Source organism: Salvelinus alpinus, chromosome 16 (assembly GCF_045679555.1).
Source record: "Salvelinus alpinus chromosome 16, SLU_Salpinus.1, whole genome shotgun sequence".
Lineage (NCBI taxonomy): Eukaryota > Metazoa > Chordata > Actinopteri > Salmoniformes > Salmonidae > Salvelinus > Salvelinus alpinus.
Window position 1 is genome coordinate 25,649,071 of NC_092101.1, and position 21,086 is coordinate 25,670,156.

A 21,086-nucleotide genomic window follows, 5' to 3' on the forward strand; every position below is an offset into this window, starting at 1 on the left:
ATAAAACATATATTTTTAAATAACTAACATAGATAATTTTATTAGCTATTTTCTATATTATGGTTTGAGGTTGTAGCCTACTCTCGTCAAACTCATCAAAACTCGCGAGACAGCTACTCCTGTAAACCAATTTGCTACCAAAATCCCCTAGTGCATGATCGTTGCAGCTGGTAACAAATGTAAATGTTTTACTGACTGGCCGTTATATAATTAAAGCTAATACATTTGAGCAAAACATGATTGGTAGGCTCCATGCGTGTGTATCTTATTTTTGATGATGCAATTTCATTGCAACCGATAGCTATGGTAAAATTGTAGACTGTTTAAAAATAAAACACAAAATTCATCATGGTTGCTATAGCGAAAATCTGCTGTCAAATCGTAGGTAGCCTAAAGCCTGGCGCTGCATGATCGAATGGGCACAGCTTGCGCCGCGGAACACCCACTGGAACACCCGCTGGAACCAAGCATGAGAAGGTGTTGGAAGCTAGCTAGCGCGAGCTGTTAGCCAACGAGGTCATATCGTAGACATGTCTTGGTAAGCGTTCTCGCATTTAACTAATAATAGCTACATTCTTAGTAAAATAGCTAGATATATTTAGATTTAAATGAAAAATGGCTGACCATAACCAGACCGACAGGAGCCTAGTTAATGTTAGCTAACGTTATGTTGTTGGTTAGTTAATATCAAAACAGATTATGATTTGGAACGTCAGCAAATGTCTCTTGTGAATGCCAACTAACGTTAGCTAGAAGCTAGCTATAACGTTACCTAACGAGTGTTTCTTATGTCAATTCTTTACATTTTTATATTAGTTATATCTATGACTAAAAATAATAGACGTTTTACAATCGGAGACAATGTGGACACTGGACTTAAAATTTAACTAACGTTATTTCTATATGATCTAGCTAGTTATATGGTTAATAGTCATACTGTAATTACAGTCGTGATTATAACTACTATACCAATCACAGTATCTAGCTAGCTAACAAAAATGAAATGATGGAAGCTAACTAACTATAGATTGCTGCACAGCTTTAAGTAACGGTATGCTATAAATTGATTTGTTACAGAAGAATAACAGTCTCATCATGGACCTAACACCAGGGTAGACGTTAGTGAAATTTGCTACATGAATGATTGAAGCGTTATTTATCTCCCCTTTGGCTACACACCCCCACCCACTCCTTGCTGCATGGTTTTCTTGCTCGAGCTAGTTACATTTGTTGAGAGGTTGTATCACAGAGTTTGGTTTACTGTTGAGCTTTTTGTGATAACGAGTCTCATGCTTCCTCTCTCTCTGTCTTCAGAGAATGGCACTGTGCTGAGAGGTACCTACCAATCAGCAGAAAACAACACTGGAGATCAGATGATCTGAAACATGAAGGGTGAGGGTTTTAACACAAGTTAAGACCATCTCTTTTAAGGTAGGAAGCAACATTGATTTGTCAATTTGTCAATCAAATATTCATATTTATTCCCCCTTTGTTAATGAGTCCACATTAGGTAGATAAAGTGTGGTACTGAGTTTCTATATGTTCCGTCTATTTTCTCAGCCATACATGTTTCTGTATTCAAATAAACTAGGTTTAGTGTTTCCTTTCTCCACATCCTGTTTGAAGAAGCTTCCTCATTTGCCTTACATCCTGATGACAAGACTGGATGCCTTTCATATTGAACAGACCATGACTGTTTTCCTAGTTGTTATTGTTAGCTGCATGTTTACTGACATTAATGATGTTAGACAGTGATAGCAGAAAAAGTTAAGTGCCTTGTATAGCATAGGGCTACATGTTGTTGCACTCTCAGGGAAAGGGGAAACTCTGGTATTTGGTCACAAATGTCGTTGGCTCTCGCTGTATGTGGAGGAGAAATAACTTGACTCCCGGAGACAGAAGCACTTCTGTCTGTCATGTGACTGACTGAGTAGGCTAGATCATCATGGACATAGAAATAGAAATAAACATGATTTATCATCACAGTTATGATAACATAGGCTAGTTTGTCATTAGGTGTAGTGTTTTGATGGGTCAGTTTCCACGGGTGAATCGTGGCTAGTTCTTATTCTGTCCAGTAGGGGTGAGAGGGCAGGAGGGTCTTAGGGTGGCAGGTAGACTAGTGGTTAGAGTGTTGGGCCAGTAAGCTAAAGGTCTCAAGTTCAAATCCCTGAGCTGACAAGGTGTCTTGGGGAGAGTGGGATATGCAAAAATAAATAAATAATTACTATTCACATGTCTATTAATACACACTTGTACATGTGTGAAATAGGACAAATTTAAGCGCCCACCAAATTATTATTAATTATTATTAACTCTACAGTCACACGACAGCAAGAGGTGGGACTGGATATAGTCTACTGTATGATGTTTGTTTTCATATAATTCTAATGCACTGTTACTCTTTTCCACTTCAGGAGATAAGGAACTATTTTCTATTAACTTTGTGTGTGAGGACTACAGAAATGCCTCCTAGGCCTTCTTCTGGTGAATTATGGGGCATCCATTTGATGCCCCCCCGGATCTTTGTGGACTGCTTGTTGCCAAACGGGATGATCCTGACCCTCGAGTGCCTCCGTGAGGCTACGCTCATCACCATCAAACATGAAGTGTTCAAGGAGGCCAGGAAGTACCCCCTGCATCACCTACTACAGGAGGAGACCTCTTACATATTTGTCAGTGTTACGCAGGAGGCAGAGCGAGAGGAGTTCTACGATGAAACTAGGAGACTATGTGATCTCAGGCTCTTTCAGCCTTTTCTGAAGGTCATCGAACCGGTTGGTAACCGAGAGGAGAAAATTCTGAACAGAGAAATTGGTAAGACTTAATTACTACCCTACTCTTTGTAGAGTAACAACATGCTTACATTTTTCTTCCAAAACATACAGTATCAGTAAGTGAGCTTCTTTTGTTTTAGGATTCGCAATTGGTATGCCTGTTTGCGAGTTTGACTTAGTAAAGGACCCTGAGGTGCAGGACTTCAGGAGGAATATTCTTAACGTCTGTAAGGATTCAGTAGAACTCCGAGACGCCAATGGACCCCATAGTCGGGCTTTATATGTCTACCCTCCCAATGTTGAATCGACACAAGAACTTCCAAAGCACATCCATGGCAAACTGGACAAAGGTAGGCATTGTTGTATTAATTAAAATCAAGCAATGTAATGTCAAGATGCTGCAAGATGCCTAAGGCACATTTAGTGGGTGTCAAACAACAACCTTTTCTACTTTGTCAACACATAGGCTGACACTTTAATAAGCAACAAACAAAATGATCCTAATTCCTTTTCATGATAATCTATTTCAAGTTTGTTCTCAGCCTGTGTGGAGTAATGTTCTGATTATTCTCTTTTCTGTGGCTTATTTTATAGGTCAAATCATTGTAGTGATCTGGGTGATTGTCTCACCCAACAATGACAAGCAGAAATACACCCTGAAGATCAACCATGATTGTGTGCCAGAACAGGTGATAGCTGAGGCCATCAGGAAGAAGACCAGGAGCATGCTGTTGTCCCCTGAACAACTCAAGATGTGTGTGCAGGAGTACCAGGGCAAGTACATCCTCAAGGTGTGCGGCTGTGACGAGTACCTCCTGGAGAAATTCCCCCTGAGTCAATATAAGGTTTGTTGGGCCCTAGTGTGCATGTAACCAATGCATACACATTGAAGCCTAACATTAGTTCTGACTCAGGTCTATATTGCTTAATCATGTATCTTAATCCTATTCCTTTTCCCTTTCAGTATGTGAGGAGTTGCATCATGCTTGGCAGGATGCCCAACCTCATGCTGATGGCGAAGGATAGCCTTTATTCTCAGTTACCCATGGACAACTTCACCATGCCCTCGTACGCCCGGCGCATCTCCACCGCCACCCCGTACATGAACGGAGAGTCCTCCACCAAGTCTCTGTGGACCATCAACGGAACCCTGCGGATACGAGTGCTCTGTGCCACATATGTCAATGTGAACATTCGGGATATAGATAAGGTACTTCAATGGTTATTGTTTTAGATAAACTTTTTCACATTGATTTTCTGTTTCTATGCTTGGCTAGCCCTCAACTCCTCTTATAGCCACTTTTCAGTAATTAATTTTCTGTAAGACTCCTTGGCGTGAATGTCTGTCATGCTGCTACTGCTGGTGGTTTTCAGGGGTTTTTGGTGTCTTCTTCCTGTTGTCCATGTAGATTTATGTGCGAACCGGCATCTACCATGGAGGGGAGCAGATGTGTGACAATGTGAACACGCAGCGTGTGCCATGCTCTAATCCCAGGTATTACAGACACACAACACACATGGTGTCACAGACAGTATCTCGCTCATCAAAATACATCATATTGTTACTATTTATCCCATGGTAATGGGGGAGGTGGGTGTGTATTGATCTGTGATATTAACACTTGTAATGGGTTCAGGGTGATTCACTGGCTGTGCTTGTCTCCCAGGTGGAACGAGTGGCTGACCTACGACATGTACATTCCCGACATCCCCCGGGCGGCCCGCCTCTGTCTCTCCATCTGCTCTGTGAAAGGCAGGAAAGGGGCGAAGGAGGTAAGCACTCAATTTAATCGGACACCCCAGACCTTTAATGATATAAATTATACACACTGGCTAGAACAGTGTTCAAAGGTCTTACCTGAATTGCCTGAGGTGTCCTCTGTGGATGTTGAATTACTTATCGACTTGTGGCATGGAGAGATCGTGGCTGTGTAACGTAGGTATGAAGACTGTAACCGACACCTGGGCTGAGTGATGTCACCTAAAGGTCGGGGAGATGGGTTTTCGTGCCCATGATGAATTAGAGATAAATGCCTCTAAAGGCCGTCCTTTGTGAGCAACCTACTGTACAGCTTGAAGCCAATTAACTGAACTAAAACAAAGTCTGTTTCCTTGCCTACTAATCTTTTCAATTCAATTCAGTATGACTTTTAATCCCCAAGGGGCAATTAGGATGTTTGTGTTAGTTACACAAGTACCCCATATAAAATTCCCTCAAGCCTGTATTCAAATCAAAATCAAATCAAGTTTATTTTATATAGCCCTTCGTACATCAGCTAATATCTCGAAGTGCTGTACAGAAACCCAGCCTAAAACCCCAAACAGCAAGCAATGCAGGTGTAGAAGCACGGTGGCTAGGAAAAACTCCCTAGAAAGGCCAAAACCTAGGAAGAAACCTAGAGAGGAACCAGGCTATGAGGGGTGGCCAGTCCTCTTCTGGCTGTGCCGGGTGGAGATTATAACAGAACATGGCCAAGATGTTCTAAATGTTCATAAGTGACAAGCATGGTCAAATAATAATCAGGAATAAATGTCAGTTGGCTTTTCATAGCCGATCATTAAGAGTTGAAAACAGCAGGTCTGGGACAGGTAGGGGTTCCATAACCGCAGGCAGAACAGTTGAAACTGGAATAGCAGCAAGGCCAGGTGGACTGGGGACAGCAAGGAGTCATCATGCCCGGTAGTCCTGACGTATGGTCCTAGGGCTCAGGTCCTCCGAGAGAGAGAAAGAAAGAGAGAAGGAGAGAATTAGAGAGAGCATACTTAAATTCACACAGGACACTGGATAAGACAGGAGAAGTACTCCAGATATAACCAACTGACCCTAGCCCCCCGACACATAAACTACTGCAGCATAAATACTGGAGGCTGAAACAGGAGGGGTCAGGAGACACTGTGGCCCCATCCGATGATACCCCCGGACAGGTCCAAACAGGAAGGATATAACCCCACCCACTTTGCCAAAGCACAGCCCCCGCACCACTAGAGGGATATCTTCAACTACCAACTTACAATCCTGAGACAAGGCCGAGTATAGCCCACAAAGATCTCCACCACAGCACAAACCAAGGGGGGGCGCCAACCCAGACAGGAAGATCACGTCAGTAACTCAACCCACTCAAGTGACGCACCCCTCCTAGGGACGGCATGAAAGAGCACCAGTAAGCCAGTGACTCAGCCCCTGTAATAGGGTTAGAGGCAGAGAATCCCAGTGGAGAGAGGGGAACCGGCCAGGCAGAGACAGCAAGGGCGGTTCGTTGCTCCAGAGCCTTTCCGTTCACCTTCACACTCCTGGGCCAGACTACACTCAATCATATGACCTACTGAAGAGATAAGTCTTCAGTAAAGACTTAAAGGTTGAGACCCGTCTGCGTCTCTCACATGGGTAGGCAGACCGTTCCATAAAAATGGAGATCTATAGGAGAAAGCCCTGCCTCCAGCTGTTTGCTTAGAAATTCTAGGGACAATTAGGAGGCCTGCGTCTTGTGACCGTAGCGTACGTGTAGGTATGTACGGCAGGACCAACTCGGAAAGATAGGTAGGAGCAAGCCCATGTAACGCTTTATAGGTTAACAGTAAAACCTTGAAATCAGCCCTTGCCTTAACAGGAAGCCAGTGTAGGGAAGCTAGCACTGGAGTAATATGATCAAATTTCTTGGTTCTAGTCAGGATTCTAGCAGCCGTATTTAGCACTAACTGAAGTTTATTTAGTGCTTTATCCGGGTAGCCGGAAAGTAGAGCATTGCAGTAGTCTAACCTAGAAGTAACAAATGCATGGATTAATTTTTCTGCATCATTTTTGGACAGAAAATTTCTGGTTTTTGCAATGTTACGTAGATGGAAAAAAGCTGTCCTTGAAACAGTCTTAATATCTTCGTCAAAAGAGAGATCAGGGTCAAGAGTAACGCCGAGGTCCTTCACAGTTTTATTTGAGACGACTTTACAACCATCAAGATTAATTGTCAGATTTAACAGAAGATCTCTTTGTTTCTTGGGACCTAGAACAAGCATCTCTGTTTTATCCGAGTTTAAAAGTAGAAAGTTTTCAGCCATCCACTTCCTTATGTCTGAAACACAGGCTTCTAGCGAGGGCAATTTTGGGGCTTCACCATGTTTCATTGAAATGTACAGCTGTGTGTCATCCGCATAGCAGTGAAAGTTAACTTTATGTTTCCGAATGACATCCCCAAGAGGTACAATATATAGTGAAAACAATAGTGGTCCTAAAACAGAACCTTGAGGAACACCGAAATGTACAGTTGATTTGTCAGAGGACAAACCATTCACAGAGACAAACTGATATCTTTCCGACAGATAAGATCTAAACCAGGCCAGAACTTGTCCGTGTAGACCAATTTGGGTTTCCAGTCTCTCCAAAAGAATGTGGTGATCGATGGTGTCAAAGGCAGCACTAAGGTCTAGTAGCATGAGGACAGATGCAGATCCTCAGTCTGACGCCATTAAAAGGTCATTTACCACCTTCACAAGTGCAGTCTCAGTGCTATGATGGGGTCTAAAACCAGACTGAAGCATTTCGTATACATTGTTTGTCTTCAGGAAGGCAGTGAGTTGCAGTGCAACAGCTTTTTCTAAAATTTTTGAGAGGAATGGAAGATTCAATATAGGCCGATAGTTTTTTAAATATTTTCCGGGTCAAGGTTTGGCTTTTTCAAGAGAGGCTTTATTACTGCCACTTTTAGTGAGTTTGGTACACATCCGGTGGATAGAGAGCCGTTTATTATGTTCAACATAGGAGGGCCAAGCACATGAAGCAGCTCTTTCAGTAGTTTAGTTGGAATAGGATCCAGTATGCAGCTTGAAGGTTTAGAGGCCATGATTATTTTCATCATTGTGTCAAGAGATATAGTACTAAAACACTTAAGTGTCTCTCCCGATCCCAGGCCCTGGCAGAGCTGTGCAGATCCAGGACAGCTAAGCCCTGGAGGAATACGCAGATTTAAAGAGGAGTCCGTAATTTGCTTTCTAATGATCATGATCTTTTCCTCAAAGAAGTTCATGAATTTATTACTGCTGAAGTGAAAGCCATCCTCTCTTGGGGAATGCTGCTTTTTAGTTAGCTTTGCAACAGTATCAAAAATAAATTTTGGATTGTTCTTATTTTCCTCAATTAAGTTGGAAAAGTAGGATGATCGAGCAGCAGTGAGGGCTCTTCGATACTGCACGGTACTGACTTCCAGTTTGGTGTGGCGCCATTTCCGTTCCAATTTTCTGGAAGCTTGCTTCAGAGCTCGGGTATTTTCTGTATACCAGGGAGCTAGTTTCTTATGACAAATGTTTTTCGTTTTTAGGGGTGCAACTGCATCTAGGGTATTGCGCAAGGTTAAATTGAGTTCCTCAGTTAGGTGGTTAACTGATTTTTGTCCTCTGACGTCCTTGGGTAGGCAGAAGGAGTCTGGAAGGGCATCAAGGAATTTTTGTGTTGTCTGAGAATTTATTGCACGACTTTTGATGCTCCTTGGTTGGGGTCTGAGCAGATTATTTGTTGCGATTGCAAACGTAATAAAATGGTGGTCCGATAGTCCATGATTATGAGGAAAAACATTAAGATCTACAACATTTATTCCATGGGACAAAACTAGGTCCAGAGTATGACTGTGGCAGTGAGTAGGTCCAGAGACATGTTGGAGAAAACCCACTGAATCGATGATGGCTCCGAAAGCCTTTTGGAGTGGGTCTGTGGACTTCTCCATATGAATATTAAAATCACCAAAAATTAGAATATGATCTGCTATGACTACAAGGTCCGATAGGAATTCAGGGAACTCAGAGAGGAACGCTGTATATGGCCCAGGAGGCCTGTAAACAGTAGCTATAAAAAGTGATTGAGTAGGCTGCATAGATTTCATGACTAGAAGCTCAAAAGACGAAAACGTCTTTTTTTTTTGTAAATTGAATTTTGCTATCGTAAATGTTAGCAACACCTCCGCGGGATGCACGGGGGATATGGTCACTAGTGTAACCAGGAGGTGAGGCCTCATTTAACACAGTAAATTCATCAGGCTTAAGCCATGTTTCAGTCAGGCCAATCACATCAAGATTATGATCAGTGATTAGTTCATTGACTATAACTGCCTTTGAAGTGAGGGATCTAACATTAAGTAACCCTATTTTGAGATGTGAGGTATCACGATCTCTTTCAATAATGGCAGGAATGGAGGAGGTCTTTATCCTAATGAGATTGCTAAGGGGAACACCGCCATGTTTAGTTTTGCCCAACCTAGGTCGAGGCACAGACACAGTCTCAATGGGGATGGCTGAGCTGACTACACTGACTATCCTAGTGGCAGACTCCACTAAGCTGGCAGGTTGGCTAACAGCCTGCTGCCTGACCTGCACCCTATTTCATTGTGGAGCTAGAGGAGTTAGAGCCCTGTCTATGTATTCACTGTTGTCTGTGGAAGGATGGCCATTCACAATTTGTGTAAATAACCAATGCCACCCTTTGGCTGTGATCCTCTACTCAGGAGCACTGTCCACTGGCGTGGGGGAACGTCAACCTGTTTGACTACACTCACACCCTGGTCTCTGGTAAAATGGCTCTGAACCTGTGGCCTGTACCCCACGGCCTGGAGGACCTACTCAACCCCATCGGAGTCACAGGCTCCAACCCCAACAAGGTAAACATGTTAGTTAGCATGTTAACATGACCAGTCTGTGTTTCTGTGGTCCTTATCATCAGGGTTTACAGTATAATGCCTCTCCTCCACACACACAGGAAACTCCTTGTCTAGAGCTGGAGTTTGACTACTTCAGCAGTCCTGTCAAGTTCCCAGACATGACCACCGTGGAGGGACATGCTAACTGGACCATATCCAGGGAGCTAGGTTTCAACTACTGCCAGTCAGGCCAGGTAATGGCATACATGGATATATATACAGTTGTAACTCAAATCATTACAAACCATTTATTAAGACGGTCTAAGGTTTCCTTGCTAAATAATGACTCCATATATGGTTGTTGGTGTGACGTCTGATCCCCTGCAGAGTAACAGAGTGGCGCGAGACCATGCCTTAACGGACAGTGATAACGAGCAGCTGAGACAGGTGTGCAACCGAGACCCCCTGTCTGAGATCACAGAGCAGGAGAAGGACTTCCTCTGGAGGCACAGGTACAGTCATAACTAGCTCTGTCACCATCATACTTAAACTTCTAGAGGCCTTGACTAACATTTTTTTAAATTTTTTTATTTATTTAACCTTTATTTAACCAGGTAGGCAAATTGAGAACACGTTCTCATTTACAATTGCGACCTGGCCAAGATAAAGCAAAGCAGTTCGACACATACAACAACACATAGTTACACATGGAGTAAAACAAACATATAGTCAATAATACAGATGGAAAAAAATAAGTCTATATACAATGTGAGCAAGTGAGGTGAGATAAGGGAGGTGAAGGCAAACAAATATATGTATAAATAAATAAAAATATAAAAAGGCCATGGAGGCGAAGTGAGTACAACACAGCAAGTAAAATAAAAACTAAAAAACACTGGAATGGTTGGTTTGCAGTGGAAGAAAGTGCAAAGTAGAGACAGAAATAATGGGGTGCAAAGGAGCAAAATAAATTAATAAATAAATACAGTAGGTAAAGAGGTAGTTGTTTGGGCTAAATTGTAGATGGGTTATGTACAGGTGCAGTAATCTATGAGCTGCTCTGACAGCTGGTGCTTAAAGCTAGTGAGGGAGATAGGTGTTTCCAGTTTCAGAGATTTTTGTAGTTCGTTCCAGTCATTGGCAGCAGAGAACTGGAAGGAGAGGCGTCCAAAGGAAGAATTGGTTTTGGGGGTGACTAGAGAGATATACCTGCTGGAGCGCGTGCTACAGGTAGGTGCTGCTATGGTGACCAGCGAGCTGAGATAAGGGGGGACTTTACCTAGCAGGGTCTTGTAGATGACCTGGAACCAGTGGGTTTGGCGACGAGTATGAAGCGAGGGCCAGCCAACGAGAGTGTACAGGTCGCAGTGGTGGGTAGTATATGGGGCTTTGGTGACAAAACGGATGGCACTGTGATAGACTGCATCCAATTTATTGAGTAGGGTTTTGGAGGCTATTTTGTAAATGACATCACCGAAGTCGAGGATTGGTAGGATGGTCAGTTTTACAAGGGTATGTTTGGCAGCATGAGTAAAGGATGCTTTGTTCCGGAATAGGAAGCCAATTCTAGATTTGACTTTGGATTGGAGATGTTTGATGTGGGTCTGGAAGGAGAGTTTACAGTCTAACCAGACACCTAGGTATTTGTAGTTGTCCACATATTCTAAGTCAGAGCCGTCCAAAGTAGTGATGTTGGACAGGCGGGCAGGAGCAGGCAGCGATCGGTTGAAGAGCATGCATTTGGTTTTACTTGTATTTAAGAGCAGTTGGAGGCCACGGAAGGAGAGTTGTATGGCATTGAAGCTCGCCTGGAGGGTTGTTAACACAGTGTCAAGAGAAGGGCCAGAAGTATACAGAATAGTGTCGTCTGCGTAGAGGTGGATCAGAGAATCACCAGCAGCAAGAGCGACATCATTGATGTAAACAGAGAAGAGAGTCGGTCCAAGAATTGAACCCTGTGGCACCCCCATAGAGACTGCCAGAGGCCCGGACAACAGACCCTCCGATTTGACACACTGAACTCGATCAGAGAAGTAGTTGGTGAACCAGGCGAGGCAATCATTAGAGAAACCAAGGCTGTCGAGTCTGCCAATGAGGATGTGGTGATTGACAGAGTCAAAAGCCTTGGCCAGGTCAATGAATACGGCTGCACAGTATTGTTTCCTATCGATGGCGGTTACGATATCGTTTATGACCTTGAGCGTGGCTGAGGTGCACCCATGACCAGCTCTGAAACCAGATTGCATAGCGGAGAAGGTGTGGTGTGATTCGAAATGGTCGGTAATCTGTTTGTTGACTTGGCTTTCGAAGACCTTAGAAAGGCAGGGTAGGATAGATATAGGTCTGTAGCAGTTAGGGTCAAGGGTGTCCCCCCCTTTGAAGAGGGGGATAACCGCAGCTGCTTTCCAATCTTTGGGGATCTCAGACGACACGAAAGAGAGGTTGAAGAGGCTAGTAATAGGGGTGGCAACAATTTCAGCAGATAGTTTTAGAAAGAAAGGGTCCAGATTATCTAGCCCGGCTGATTTGTAAGGGTCCAGATTTTGCAGCTCATTAAGAACATCAGCTGACTGTATTTGGGAGAAAGAGAAATGGGGAAGGCTTGGGCGAGTAGCAGAGGGGAGGGCAGTGCTGTTGTCCGGGGTAGGGGTAGCCAGGTGGAAAGCATGGCCAGCCGTAGAAAAATGCTTATTGAAATTCTCAATTATAGTGGATTTGTCGGTGGTGACAGTGTTTCCTATCTTCAGAGCGGTTGGAAGCTGGGAGGAGGTGTTCTTATTCTCCATGGACTTTACGGTGTCCCAGAACTTTTTTGAATTTGTGTTGCAGGAAGCAAATTTCTGCTTGAAAAAGCTAGCCTTGGCTGTTCTAACTGCCTGTGTATATTGGTTTCTGGCTTCCCTGAAAAGTTGCATATCACGGGGGCTGTTCGATGCTAATGCAGAACGCCATAGGATGTTTTTCTGTTGGTTAAGGGCAGTCAGGTCAGGAGAGAACCAAGGGCTATATCTGTTCCTGGTTCTAAATTTCTTGAATGGGGCATGCTTATTCAAGATGGTGAGGAAGGCATTTTTAAAAAATGACCAGGCATCCTCTACTGACGGGATGAGATCAATATCCTTCCAGGATACCCCGGCCAGGTCGATTAGAAAGGCCTGCTCGCTGAAGTGTTTCAGGGAGCGTTTGACAGTGATGAGTGGAGGTCGTTTGACCGCTGACCCATTACGGATGCAGGCAATGAGGCAGTGATCGCTGAGATCTTGGTTGAAAACAGCAGAGGTGTATTTGGAGGGCAAGTTTGTTAGGATGATATCTATGAGGGTACCCGTGTTTACGGAATTGGGGTGGTACCTGGTAGGTTCATTGATAATTTGTGTGAGATTGAGGGCATCAAGCTTAGATTGTAGGGTGGCTGGGGTGTTGAGCATGTTCAAATTTAGGTCGCCTAGCAGCACGAGCTCTGAAGATAGATGGGGGGCAATCAGTTCACATATAGTGTCCAGAGCACAGCTGGGGGCAGAGGGTGGTCTATAGCAGGCGGCAACGGTGAGAGACTTGTTTTTAGAGAGGTGGATTTTTAAAAGTAGAAGTTCAAATTGTTTGGGAACAGACCTGGATAGTATAACAGAACTCTGCAGGCAGTCTTTGCAGTAGATTGCAACACCGCCCCCTTTGGCCGTTCTATCTTGTCTGAAAATCTTGTAATTGGGGATGAAAATGTCTGAATTTTTGGTGGTGTTTCTAAGCCAGGATTCAGACACGGCTAAAACATCCGGGTTGGTAGAGTGTGCTAAAGCAGTGAACAAAACAAACTTAGGGAGGAGGCTTCTAATGTTAACATGCATGAAGCCAAGGCTATTACGGTTACAGAAGTCATCAAAAGAGAGCGCCTGGGGAATAGGAGTGGAGCCAGGTACTGCAGGGCCTGGATTCACCTCTACATCACCAGAGGAACAGAGGAGGAGTAGGATAAGGGTACGGCTAAAAGCTATGAGAATTGGTCGCCTAGAGCTACTAGAGCAGAGAGTAAAAGGAAGTTTCTGGGGGCGATAAAATAGTTTAAAGGAATAATGTACAGACAAAGGTATGGTAGGATGTGAATACAGTGGAGGTAAACCTAGGTATTGAGTGATGATGAGAGAGATCTTGTCTCTAGAAACATCATTGAAACCAGGTGATGTCATCGCATATGTGGGTGGTGGAACTGAGAGGTTGGATATGGTATAGAGAGCAGGGCTAGAATCTCTACAGTGAAATAAGCCAATAAACACTAACCAGAACAGCAATGGACAAGGCATATTTACATTAAGGAGAGGCATGCTTAATCGAGTGATCAATAAGGGTCCAGTGAGTAGAGGTTGGTTGGGGTCGTGGCGATCCAGACAGCTGGCCGGGTATATGGCTATCGGTAGCAGCATAGGATGGAGGTCTGTTTGTAGATACCTCGTGCGTTTCCGTCGGTAGGTTCCGTGTAGTGGGGTTTTGTTCAGATAGCAGCCGATAAGACAGCTAACGATTAGCGGGCCTCAGATGAGCGTTCAGGTAACGTCGGGACGGAGGTGCCGGTTGGATAAATCCCTCGGGCAGATAACGTCGGCAGTCAGTCGCGGCAGTCAGTCGTGAAGGCCCGGTGGGGTTCCGTATCTGCAGCAGCAACAAAAGAAACGGGTCCGGATGGTGATGGAACTCCTCAGCTGGCTAGCTCCAGCATGATTTGAGTTTGCTCCGGGGTCGACGTAAGCCAATAGTCACACGGTATGCAGCTAGCTAGCTGCGAAATCAAGGTGCAAGTGTCCAGAGCCTGCGGCTGGAATCCGGGGAAACTGAGAGAAAAAAGTCCCGGAATGCTCCGGTCCGAGTCGCGTTGCACAAAAGTGCCGGTAGATTATCGAGCTAAAGGAATAGCTGATGACCACAAAACGTGGGCAGCTGAAACACCAACGCTAGCCAGCAAACCGGCTAATTTCGGGGCAGCTACAGATTAGCTTCTGGCTAGCTATCGGAGTAGCTTCTGGTTAGCTTTCAGGCTAGCTTCTGAATTAGCCCCTGGCTAGCTTCCACGATGGATTTTCAGATTGAGGTAAATAATACTTTTTGTAATTGGTGAAGCGGGTTGCAGGAAAGCTTTTGCAGGAAAGCTTTTGTAGTTGAGTTCTTGGATAATAAAATAAATAAAAGATATGCGAAGAAAAGGTGTAAATATATATATATACAGGACACGACACGACAATACGGAAAAAGACGTCTGAACTGCTAAGCCACCTTGGACCTCATGTCTACTGTCTACATGTCTACTGTCTCTCTTACTCATCAGGCACTACTGTGTAAATATACCTGAAATCCTGCCCAAGATCCTGCTGGCTGTGAAGTGGAACTCCAGAGATGAAGTAGCACAGGTGACATATTTTTTTTTTTTATTACTGAGACATTTTTTTCAAGAGAGCATTTTCTGAAACTCTTGTGGGAATTGTATCATTTTCTGCTGCAGCACTGCTGCAGTGGTGACGTGACTGTTGTTTTTCTTGCTCTTAGATGTATTGCCTTCTGAAGGATTGGCCAGCAATAAAACCAGAGCAAGCCATGGAGCTGCTGGATTGTAACTATCCAGACCCAATGATCCGTGACTTTGCTGTTCGGTGCCTTGAGAAGTACTTGACCGACGATAAACTCTCTCAGTACCTCATTCAGTTGGTCCAGGTAGGATTTATTTGGCTTTGGTGTCCAGAAAGTGACTTCTTCTCACATTTCTTTGATTGTTTGGACTGTTGTCAAATATAAAATGTCATAATTTACTGGCTCATCTCCATACACTCTTGTCAGGTTCTGAAATATGAGCAGTACCTTGATAACCCACTGGTACGATTTCTACTGAAAAAGGCCTTGACTAACCAAAGGATAGGACACTTCTTTTTCTGGCACTTAAAGTGAGTGATTTCGAGTTACTTTACAGAGTAAATTACATTATTTTCACAGAGTTGACTGACTGCAAATGCTTTTTAACTCATCCTCTTTCGCTGTCCACTATGTGCGCTAGGTCCGAGATGCACAATAAGACGGTGAGTCAGCGGTTCGGCCTGCTGCTGGAGTCCTACTGCCGGGCGTGTGGCATGTACCTGAAGCACCTGAGCAGACAAGTGGAGGCCATGGAGAAACTCATCAACCTCACCGACATTCTCAAACAGGAGAAGAAGGACGAGACTCAGAAAGTAACCCAGCATTCCCTCTCTCTCCAATACACCCATGCTTATTGTCCAACATGATGATCTGTTAGAGAATCTCTGCTGTTTCAGCTTACTGTTCCACGTTTCTGTTTGTCTTACGAAACTGACATCAGTGGCTTCGTTTACCTAATGTAGAGAGAACTAGGCTTCACATTTCTATTGGAGGCTTTATCTTCATTACAGCCTGCTCTGTGTGGTCCTGCAGGTGCAGATGAAGTTTCTGGTGGAGCAGATGAGGAGGCCAGACTACATGGACGCCCTGCAGAATTTCACCTCCCCCCTCAACCCTGCACACCAGCTGGGAAACATACGGTGGGCACGCCACATTGGAACTCCTATACCTTACTCACCCAATGCCTGAACATGGACACTATTGAAACTGTAGATGGGACACTCTGTTTGCAAAGGCCAGCAATCGCTCTTTAGTGTCCCTAGTGGTAATTTTACATTAATTTGACCTAAGAGAGAGGAGGTAGAGAGAATGTAAGCATTCTATTTCCCCATCATAACGTTCTGCTCATGCATGAACATGTGAAATGTTATTGTAAACCGATTGTCAACTAATGTGCTCAGCCACTGGGCCCCTCAGTGCAGACCATTTGCATTCTAACACAGTTCATGCAATTGATCAATGAAACTAATGTAGCTTGCCCCTTGTGATGACTCCCATTGTTGGCATGTATTCCTCATGGTAAAATGCCCAGGCTTGAGGAGTGCAGAATCATGTCATCTGCCAAAAGACCACTGTGGCTCAACTGGGAAAACCCTGACATCATGTCCGAGCTCCTCTTTCAGAACAATGAGATCATATTCAAAAACGGAGACGGTGAGTCTGAGTCGAGTTTTATAATCATACTGCGTTCTAAACAATAGCTTTACCTTGTAAAGTTCTACTTGATTAGTTTGGACAGATGGAATGTATTTAAATCCTGCCATGGACCACTGAATATGACATGTTTGTTTCAGACCTGCGACAGGACATGCTAACACTTCAGATCATCAGAATCATGGAGAACATTTGGCAGAACCAGGGTCTAGACCTCAGGATGTTGCCGTACGGCTGCATGTCTTTAGGTGACTGTGTGGGGCTGATCGAGGTGGTGCGGAGCTCTCACACCATCATGCAGATCCAGTGTAAAGGTGGCTTGAAGGGGGCGCTACAGTTCAACAGCTCAACACTACACCAGTGGCTCAAAGACAAGAACAAGGGAGAGATGTGAGTAAACTGTATATGTTGTGTGGGCACTTTCCTCCACTATTTCTTTGGTTTGAAAAATGTATACCATAGTGTCTCACGGCTCAGATTTGACGTAACTCTGTCTGTAGGTATGACCTTGCCGTTGACTTGTTTACGCGATCCTGTGCTGGGTATTGCGTGGCGACCTTCATCCTAGGCATCGGTGACAGACACAACAGTAACATAATGGTGAAGGATGATGGGCAGGTAGGACCTGAGTTATCAACAAGATATTGTTATGATACATATTTTTTGCAAATGCTATGTGTTATCTTATCTTTCATATGCTAATCTGGGATGTTTTGCAGCTTTTTCACATAGATTTTGGCCATTTTCTGGATCACAAGAAAAAGAAATTTGGCTACAAGCGAGAGCGAGTTCCGTTTGTCCTAACTCAAGACTTCTTGATTGTGATCAGCAAAGGGACCCAGGAGTGCACGAAGACCAGAGAGTTTGAGAGGTAGCCATCTTCGTTTTCCCTTGTGTGAAAGGACACATCTGTGGATGTCTGTCTAGTGTTGAATGTAAAGGCTGTGGAGTTGGCAGACAGCTGGTGTCTACACAGTAGACAGCTATTATATAACAATGTGTGCTCTGTCTCCCTGGGTGTTTGATAGGCTACTGTCTGCCAATTTTCCAGACCCTCTCCCATACTTCTGCTTTAACAAATGTACTGCTAAATCGATCATGTCCAGCCGAGACTATATATTTCAATGGCCAAATGTATGCTTTCAAAGGCTTATTTTGAGGCTATAGAAAATTGAGGGAACAATGGGAATGGTATATACTGATTCTTATGCATTTTCCCTTTCTCCTATTCGGTCTCAGATTTCAGGAGATGTGCTATAAGGCCTACTTGGCCATTCGTCAGCATGCCAACCTCTTCATCAACCTGTTCTCCATGATGCTGGGCTCCGGGATGCCTGAGCTGCAGTCCTTCGATGACATTGCCTACATCCGTAAAACCCTGGCCCTGGACAAGACTGAGCAGGAGGCCCTGGACTACTTCATGAAGCAAATGAACGACGCCCACCATGGCGGCTGGACCACCAAGATGGACTGGATTTTCCACACCATCCGCCAGCACGCGCTTAACTAAGTCCAGGCAGGACATCCACCAGCCCTGCCCGGCCAGACACACCAGCCAGCTGTGAGTGGAACATCCAAACCTCATGAACTAATGGGTGATGCTCGACTATCCTATCGAGCACTTAACAATCCAGAGTGATTTTCGTTTTTTTTTACTGTTTTGGTTTTCCCTGCAGAAACTTACCAACTAACTCGCCTTGTCTAAAATGGTAGGTTTTTTTGCCTGTAATATTTTTTTAACCTTTTGTGTGTGCTTTTCTCTTCGAATATAAATCTTCTCTCGTTCCTTTCCTTTTTGTAAAAGAGAAGAGTTTGCCGTCCCCTTTACAGGGTCACGTGTATAGATGTCTTCCTGTAACGTAAATGCCTTTTGAATATGCACGGAACATCCAAGAAAAAAACGTTATGAATTGAGTCATTTTTAGATGTGCAGCCTACTCCACCTGTTGTAAAAAAAAAAAAAAATTAAAAAAAGATAACCCCCTGAAAGGTAGCACCTTGAAGTGTTACATTGTGGCCAATAGTTCTACTGGCTGGTCATTTCTGGCACTACAGTTTTTAAATCCATTGTCATACTCCTTCCTTTGGCATCATATTTAGCAGTAACAGCAGGTTATATATACAGTATATTTTTAGACACCTATACATGTATACCTCTACATGTTTATACACACACACACACTGTGGGCCCAGCCTGTGATACTATGATAAAGTACAGCAGTACAGAAAGTAATGAATGCACTGTCAAGAAAACCTTGCAGTTTAAAAATGAAGCCTTAATTTAGTTGACGTACAATGAACAAGGGCTGGATTTCTCCCTCTTGTGTCTTGGAGGTAATGGTAAAATACCTCTGTTGCTCAGTGAGACGTCATTATAATGAATGTTGAGAAGTGCATTAAGCTAGACAGATATAGTCACCTCATGTAACTGATGCTTTCATCATGCATGTCAGTAGTGCAGTTGGATTGTGAACTATACGAATGTTAGTGCTATGTGTTGGCATGGGGAGAATCAGCAGTACAGTATGTGAACATAAGACTATTTGTACACGTTGGAAAGTGGATGAAGTCTGATCAGTAAGGCTGTCCCAAGGCAACTAGTCAGTGTTGTTTGTGTGGGCACCCCTCCCTCTCTCTGTGTGGAGTGGACCCCTCTGTTTATTCTTTATTATGATGCGCCCCTTGTTTACTATTGTGTTCTTGGAGTAAACCTTTTGATAATAGTTGGACCTAGGCAACTCTGAATAGGAGCTGTGGGAAAGGTTTCCATTCCATAATGGCTTCTCAAAGTCCAAACCCCTTTCAAATGAAGGACATTCGTTTTGGGGTAAAAACCCTGTATTCTCAAGCGTAACTCTGTGATATATGCTGTTGAGAAATAAGGTGGCATTTAAAGAAGTGTCTCTTTATGGCAGATTTTCCCCAACCAGAACAGATTTCTCAGAAACTGATCAAGAAAATATACGCACTTTTGTTTTCCCTTCTCTAATATTTTTTGTTGATTCAATGAAAGCCAAAGTTAAGTCTCTAATGTTGTGTGAATCGCTCAATGGTTATCTGCATTACCATAGAAAGACTAACGCATGCATATATTTGCCTATATGTATCAGTTATGTTATGAGGAAAAGGGCATGTAGTGAACAAGTGTTGTGACCAGAGGTTATAGGATTTTGGTGTTTAGATTGTAAACTGTGCTTTAAACCACCAGAAAAAAATTAGGGACACTTGCGCCTGCTTAGTATTTCAGAATTCTTACTCTCAAATACAACAATTAATATTTCTAATACCCTAGAGGTAATATACTTGACATGGCTTCAGACTGCATTATAAATGCCTATGTTTGCAAATGTTGTCTCAAAAGTAGACCTTTCCTCCTAAAGATATAGCCTGGGAATGAGGTTCTCAAAAGTATACTATTGTGGTGGTATTCCAGACTTCATATGCATTCATGATATGGGAGTAGTCTTGTTTTGAAAACATGTTGTTCCCTTATGCAGTAAACCAATCAACTGGTATAGAGATGGACAGTTGCTGATGCAGGTGGATTTTGCACTTTTTTAACACCTTTGGTCCTACAGTAGTTTGAGTGCAGGTCTTTTTTAAGCATAAGCAATAGTATCCCTTTCTATCTGAGATTTGTCAGATGCATTAGACGCTTATAGTAGTCACCAGCCTTTTGTTAGCTCTTCAAATGCCATTAATTGCATGGTTGTATTAACTTGTGTGTGTGTGCATTAATATGGGTCTGTACAGGTTATAGATTTTCTTGGGCTGGACCCATTTAAAAGCCCATTCATAATGTCAATGTAATACAGTGAGTGTGGTAAATGCTTTGTAAACCTTTTCCACTTGCTGAACAGCACCAGGGAAGATATTGTGATGCTGTACTTGAAACATCATTTGTTAGAAAAGAGAACTTTTCATATTTCAGCTTCAAAAGTTTTACTTGAAATGTAATTGTTCTGAACCATGTTTGTATGTTGAAAACAAAGCTGTCATAGCCATTTGGTATATAGCACTGAGGGTTAGCACAGGCAAATCCATACCGATTGTGAATGTTAACATTTGGTCATCTTACAAGTCTCTCTACAGTTGGAGATTCTAAAATACGTGTTGACTTGGGCCATACGATGATGTAAAAGGAAATAACCAATTTAATGTGTAAATGATGTAAACAATTTGTTATTTAAGAAAAGGTTCAAGTGTCATCTTTTGTTTTACTGAAACATCTGGAGTGGGTAAATCTCTTCATTTAATACAGGTTTATAGACATATTGAATTGTATTTTTCATATTTTGTCATTACTATCAAAAAAGCTACTATGATTGTATTATTACACAGCCATCCTGCATGAGTTTGTTAAAATAATATACTTTTATTTATTCTGCTAAGCAGCTATAAAGAAAGTTTGGCACTAGGAACAACTAATAATAATCCAACCTCTAACCCATGACGTACTGTACCTGCATTATCAAATACAGTATTCTTTGTTTCTGTTTGCTTCTAAGTTAAATACTTACATTGTATCCAGACTGACTACAATTATTTGTGTTACGTGACAATGTACAAATAAACTTCTCAGTTACAGTAAGTACTTGCTTTTGTGGATAGTATGTTGCTTTACAGAATAACACAGCACCCAGCA

The 21,086-nt window shown here is 43.2% G+C and overlaps 1 protein-coding gene across 3 annotated transcripts; it reads left to right on the top strand.

Moving 5' to 3' along the window:
• Positions 1-132: 132 nt before the first annotated feature.
• On the top strand, positions 133-21,032 carry pik3ca (phosphatidylinositol-4,5-bisphosphate 3-kinase, catalytic subunit alpha). Of its 3 annotated transcripts, XM_071345592.1 has the most exons (22): positions 134-538; positions 1,078-1,118; positions 1,315-1,431; positions 2,418-2,817; positions 2,918-3,127; positions 3,372-3,622; positions 3,742-3,987; positions 4,187-4,272; positions 4,445-4,550; positions 9,263-9,415; positions 9,514-9,648; positions 9,782-9,906; positions 14,709-14,790; positions 14,927-15,091; positions 15,215-15,318; positions 15,429-15,600; positions 15,821-15,927; positions 16,320-16,441; positions 16,582-16,831; positions 16,942-17,059; positions 17,161-17,312; positions 17,681-21,032. In XM_071345592.1, the coding sequence occupies exons 4-22, from the start codon at positions 2,466-2,468 to the stop codon at positions 17,949-17,951; spliced, it is 3,207 nt and encodes a 1,068-aa protein (XP_071201693.1). In that variant the 5' UTR covers positions 134-538; positions 1,078-1,118; positions 1,315-1,431; positions 2,418-2,465; the 3' UTR covers positions 17,952-21,032. The 3 variants fall into 3 exon arrangements, with proteins under 3 accessions (XP_071201694.1, XP_071201693.1, XP_071201692.1); XM_071345593.1 differs by lacking the exon at positions 1,078-1,118 and having other exon boundaries at positions 133-538; positions 3,372-3,568; XM_071345591.1 differs by lacking the exon at positions 1,078-1,118.
• Positions 21,033-21,086: the final 54 nt, after the last annotated feature.